Source organism: Salvia splendens, chromosome 15 (genome assembly GCF_004379255.2).
Source record: "Salvia splendens isolate huo1 chromosome 15, SspV2, whole genome shotgun sequence".
Classification (NCBI taxonomy): domain Eukaryota; kingdom Viridiplantae; phylum Streptophyta; class Magnoliopsida; order Lamiales; family Lamiaceae; genus Salvia; species Salvia splendens.
Genome location: NC_056046.1, coordinates 30,509,643 through 30,515,776, shown reverse-complemented (window position 1 = coordinate 30,515,776; position 6,134 = coordinate 30,509,643). Strand labels below are relative to the sequence as shown.

Below are 6,134 nucleotides of genomic sequence, written 5' to 3'. Positions count from 1 at the left end.
TTCACCTGTCCAAAAACCGCATGCGACACGCGGCTCAGCATAGCCGCTTCCAGCTCCTTCCCCAGCGGAGCCGCCCTCGGCATAACCATCCTATTCGAGATCAGGTCGAAATTATCCACCAGATTATTATTGACATAGATGTTTCATATTTTTATTAGTGTGATGGTTGAATTTGTCGCATAATTATTTCACCTATGAAAATATATCAATTATGTCTTGAACTAGTCTTTTCAAGTGATGTTTAAAAGATAATAAAGATGATTTTTATATTTCTACGACCGAGGGCTATATTTGTAAATTCTATGTAATTTAAGATTGAAATAGTGTTGCACATATTATTATCACTGAATTTTTCATGTTAATAAAACACTCATTTTCAGCCTTAATTCAACGGGCCCTTGCCCATTAAACGAGTCACATAGAAAATTTAACCAACAAATCAAACACTATAGCGGGCCGCCGTTAAATGCACTATGAATGCCCCTATTTACCAATTCAACCACGCCCTTATTTTATAAATAATAACCCTCTCAATCTCAACTCCTCTTTGTAGTGCATAGACATCACATCCGCCACAACCGGAAATAGAAGATGTACGGGACAATGTCTGCTGAGATGATGATTGATGTACCGGCAACTGAAGCGTGGAAGCTCTACGGCACTCTACAGCTCCCCAAAGTGGCGGAGGAAGCCAACTCCGACTTTATCAGCCAGGTCAACGTCGTCCAAGGGGACGGCGGCGCCGGAACCATTCTCGAGGTCGTTTTCCGTCCAGGTACCATCCACATTCAGTTCAATCAACTTCCGCTATATTTATGTAATTATCCTAATTAATTTAATTGATTAATTGAGCGGGGATGGGAGGGGGAATGAAGTCGTTCAAGGAGAAATTCATGGTGGTGGATAACGAGAAGCGTGTGAAGGAGGCAGAGGTTATGGAAGGTGGATTTCTGGATCTAGGGTTCACGGTGTATCGTATGAGATTCAATGTGATAGAGGTGGAGGGAAACGAGAAGCAGTGTATAACTCGATCTACTATCGAGTACGAGCTCAAAGAAGAAGCTGCAGCTAATGTTGAAATCGCTTCCATTAAACCATTCACTGGCCTCATGCTACTTTGTGCTAAGTATTTGCTCCGCAACAATGACAATTGATCAACTATAGCCGCAACAATGACAATTGATCTACTATTAACTTGGGACTGCGTGTTTTACTTTCATGTTTGCTAAAATAAATTTCTATCCTCCTACTATATATCTCTGTCTTTCATTTTCTCGTTTTCCATGCTTTTAATAACAACAATCAATATGAATCTACATATTTTATCAACTCATAACTATGAAATCTTGAAAAAGCTGCCACAAGAAAATCCTGCTCCCTACGTTAGCTATTAAAAGTCACACTTTATCCGCCACGAATTTTAAAAAATGTTAATAGAAAGTGAATTGAAAATATTAATGAAATGGGAGTCATACTCTTTGATACGCTCGGTTTTTGCACTATTTTAGGGCCTTTATTTGGTCCATTTTGAGTATCAATGTTGCATTACATGTCCAATAATTACATATTTTATCTATTTTGGTGTTTTGACGTGTTTTGTGAGAAATGTGCAAATTTGAGCCTAAAAAGATAGCTAAAACTCGAAGATGAAAATCTGGAGCATTCGACCCGCCCAGCGGACCGCTGGCGGCCAACGATTGTTGAACAAATAGCAGTCCGCTTCGAAAAAGTTGTGCTGAAAAGACTAGTTCAAGACATAATTGTAACATACCAAATCAGGGTTTAGTTGGAAAATTCCTTTCTACACAAATTTGTCAATTTAGGCTGAAATTCTTATAATTTGTGCACAACACTGAATGTTATTTTATATAGAATTGGGGTTACACAAGTATCACGTCAGTAAGATTGAGCAAGAAAATAGAATTAAATCGGAAATTATATAGCGTATACAATAGAAGGGAGAAATGGACATTTTGCATAAAAGATGCTATGTATATTTTTATCGCCAAAACCCTTCGAGAGGCACGATTTTTTTAGGTTTGTAAAAAATTTTTTACTACAATCAAGACAATTATACATGGAATCATCTAGAAAGAATATGCATGATCAAAATAGTGTCATTTGTCATTTACTATTCATAATTAATTAAATAATGTGGCTCTTGCTATAAAATCAAATATAGCTACTAGCCTACTATTCACCCCACTTTGGAGAATCAACTGATTAGTAATCAAAGGAGGAAGAAGAAGTTGCAATCTATGAAAGTTTCACTTAATTTGTGTTGACGCTTTGAACCAGTCGAACCAACGTATGGTTATCAAGGTAGGGCTCTCTTTTATCCTATTTTTCTTTTATTTGAAACTTATGATAGGTTATGAGGTAAAAATTTTCCGACCTCGTTTGGTTGTCAAATAAGGTGTGTTACGTTTTGAGTTTATCTATCAATCCTTGTCCGTAGACGTCAGAAACATAAGTTTTTCCATTGAACTAAATTGAGTTGAACCTATGTATGATTTTGGGTATGAACTGACTATCTTAATGCATTAATCCATGAATCTTAATTGGTCAAATTGTTGTTGAAAATGAATAATATATCTTATTTAGTGAATAAAATAAATTTATTAGAATTTGTAATGGTCATTTGATATATTTTGGAAAATTGATTGGAATATTGAAGTGAAAGATCATTTTTTGAGTAAGGAATTGAATATGGTAATGACTAATAACTAAGTGTGATTATGTGAGTGGATTAACCATAAAAATGAGACTAGAATTGATGATTGAAGCATATTCTAACGATTGCAAATAATTGAGATTAAAGAAATTTAGTTGATAAGGTTAATGAGTTTTATTTATAAGATTTGGTAAAAGAAATATGATTTAGAATGACTATGGATGTTAAACTAAATTTGAGGATTTACTAAGTAAGATTAGTAATTACGGAGTATAAAGTACCTAGTGGAAATAGTAACTTAGAATTTGATTAAGGGAATAAAAGACATGAAACAAACATGGAATGGATAGATAAAATGAGTAGTATATGGAATGCATTTAATTGATCTTGAAATTTATCTGTGATTATTAATATTTTTAAATTAGTATTAAGTTGACGAACATAAAACTGTGAATAGTAATAGAATATTTGGTGATTTTTTTATTGGAGGATTTAATTAGGAGTAATTACTGCAATCTATATATATATATTGTTAGGGTTTGTATGCTAGAAATCACCTTTCGAGTGATTGAATACTGTAAAACTCTAATTATTCTTTTCCAAGTAATGCAACAGATTATTTTTGTCATAATGTTGTTATGTTTTACATTTAATGGATGTTTATTGCATATTTAAATGTATAAGTGAACATAATAAAGTTTAAGTCTTTGTTTTAGTAGACCGGTTGTGGGCTGCGCTCAATTTAAGGTACGCGGTCAGTTCTGAACAAAGAAAAATAAAAATTTCACAACCTAGATAGGGCTAGACTACCTATCGTGAAAGGTTGCAATGTCAGTCCGATTATTTCTAAGCCTTATTGAAATAAGATGACGTTGGTGTGGTATAGCACTGAATGGATCTAACAGCAAGACGAGTCTTTATGCTATCTACTGAAAGACGAGGTCTTGATAAATAATTTCTTAATCAATGTACGTTGGCATTGAGCATACAATATTGAGTATCTACTACTTTGACTTACCAAAGGTGCGGGTTTTTCGTCACCCAACGATCCAGGTATATTGGGTAGTGGTGATCATTATCTAGCGGTGCTAGGATTGCTATTATGTTGAATCATGCGCGAGGAGAGTCTCGTTTGATAACATCCACAAGAGGAGCTCGAAACGAGGTTTTATTTTTCGGAACCTAGCTAGTTGGAGTTTAATTACTCTATGAATAATAAATAAGAGTTTCTTGCTAAGTCCACTCTTGGAGATTAAAAATATGTTAATTAATTAATCCCATAGCAGACATTAATTAATTAATGGATGTTTCTATTTTAAGCGCGGGAAATGAATTAAACAAATTAAAGGAAACCCGGAATACTTGTATTTCGGATTTGGAAAGGCAGTGCAATATTACTTCTGTAGTGGCTGCTCGTAATATTCCAATATAAGCTTGTTTTAAATTGTGGGTTCAATTTAATTAGTAAAAAGCTAATTGGATGAGGCCATGTCCAAATTCTTCCTTAGATCCCTGACTGGGCCCAATATGCGACTTAATATAAATAGGAGAATAAAGGAGACAGAAGACAACTTTTTCATTATTGTTTTTAGTCAAATTTTCGTCCCCCCTTATCCTATAGGGAGTCGAAATTTTGCTCTCCTTCCATGAGCATAATTCTGTCTGTCTTCTTTATTTAAGTCCTAGTATTCTGGTGAGATTTGCCCACACAAATATCAGTTTACAGTCCGGGACACCAGTCAGAAGATCCGAGGTCTAGTACTCAAGATCTTTACGTGGAGAAGACGCAAGCCATCTTCGACTCTCAAGAGAATCAACGAGGTAATTTGGCTAACTCCGTAGTAATGCTTTTAGGAATTATTTGTGCTAAAGCATGTTTAAATTCAAGTTATGAGCATGATACATGTGATAATTACGCAAATAGAATTTATCTAAATAATCTGCTAAATAGATCAGTTTATGTGATCCGTTACAAGCGCAACGCTTCCGCTGCCAACCCCTTCAATTGGTATCAGAGCCAGTCTTTGGCTCTGTTTATTTGGATTTAAGTTTTGCGAAATTCATGTATGCATGTATTAATTGATTGCAAAGCATGTTCTTGGTGACCGAGACACCGAGACGCCGAGCCCCAACCCTAGGCGGAAGGTCCGGCACCACCCGACTGAAAGCCTGGCCGAGAGCGTCGCGCTTGTGCGCATGACGCTGGCTCGGGCAGAGGGAGGAGCTGGAGCGAGATGGACCGAGACGGGCGGTCAGAGCTGGCCGAGAGCAGGTGCGCCACCGCGCTCGCTGCAGGCCGAGAGGAGCCGCGCCACCGCCCACGCTCCTGGCCGAGATGCCTGCGACACCCGACGAGCCGTTGGTCGAGACGCTGGCGGGTCACCTGCGCGCCGGTGGCTGTGACGCCGCGTGTGTCGTGGTCCGATGAAGAACTCATCGGATCTTCGTCGTTCATCGTTCATGCACATCTTGATCGATGAGATAACGATGAAAGATTATTTTAATGATTATTTAATTCATTAATTAAAAGATATCATTAAAATATTATTATTTAATGGAAATAAAATCTTTTTGGAAGATTTACCTAGATTTTAGGAATATTTTTATTATTATCTATATCTATGGAAATAAATAATATTATTTTATTCCTAGATGATATGGATGAGAATAATTTAATAGTTTCTTAATATTTTCTTAATATTTATATATCTAGAATCCTAATTAGGATAGATATGTATGAATACATTAAATAATATAATTTCTCTTCCTAATCTTGAACATAGAAATAATTTGTATTTAATATTTCATGTCTAATTAAGAATTAAATACTTTGTTTATTTTAGATATATCTTATAGAAGACATGAACAAGAATTAAATTCTAGAATAATTATTTTCCTAAGATGAGATAATAAAATACATTATAAGATTTAATTATCCAGTCAATTAAATACTAATAGAATTTAATTAAGCATTTTTCCTCCTTAAGGCTAAGGATAATTAAATAAAAACCATAACCCAAAATATCTATGCTATAATTACGAACTCAACGTTTGTATATGGTCTCCATCAATTGGTCTGCAATTTATGAAGCTTTTTTCTAATATTATCGTCACCTGCTCTGTGGGGACAATAATCCTAAGAAATAGCGAGTTCGTAAGGGCGGACTTCTCAAATATAAATAGTATGAACTAGAATGTGGTTTCCAATATTATCGCCACCTGCTTTGTGAGGACAATAATCCTAAGAAACTACGAGATTCAGAAGTTCACACAGAATTTATGAGATAGCTTGATCTTGTTAGCAGCACATAAGCATTGTTATGTGAGTGTGTTGTAGGAATGAGATTCTGTAATGCTAAATTCGGTGGTCTTGTTTAGGCAACATTAGGCGGCCATGCTACTCTGTGTCTCTGGACTATGCGTCGATGATTGTGATCAGTAAAATTGTAAGATTTTAATG

At 35.6% G+C, this 6,134-nt stretch overlaps 1 protein-coding gene across 1 annotated transcript; it reads left to right on the top strand.

Annotated features, from left to right (window-relative positions):
* The first annotated feature begins 541 nt into the window (after positions 1 to 541).
* Positions 542 to 1,254, top strand: LOC121768494 (norbelladine synthase-like). The gene is made up of 2 exons (XM_042165036.1): positions 542 to 775; positions 856 to 1,254. Exons 1-2 carry the CDS (start codon positions 592 to 594, stop codon positions 1,152 to 1,154), a joined length of 483 nt encoding a protein of 160 aa, XP_042020970.1. The 5' UTR covers positions 542 to 591; the 3' UTR covers positions 1,155 to 1,254.
* The last annotated feature ends 4,880 nt before the right edge of the window (positions 1,255 to 6,134 follow it).

Bases quoted from the DNA above. Each gene is read 5' to 3' on its own strand.
- LOC121768494 (XM_042165036.1), top strand. From the start codon at position 592: ATGTACGGGACAATGTCTGCTGAGATGATGATTGATGTACCGGCAACT. The intron at 776-855 runs GTACCATCCACA...TTAATTGAGCGG, and splicing joins CGAGGTCGTTTTCCGTCCAG to GGATGGGAGGGGGAATGAAG.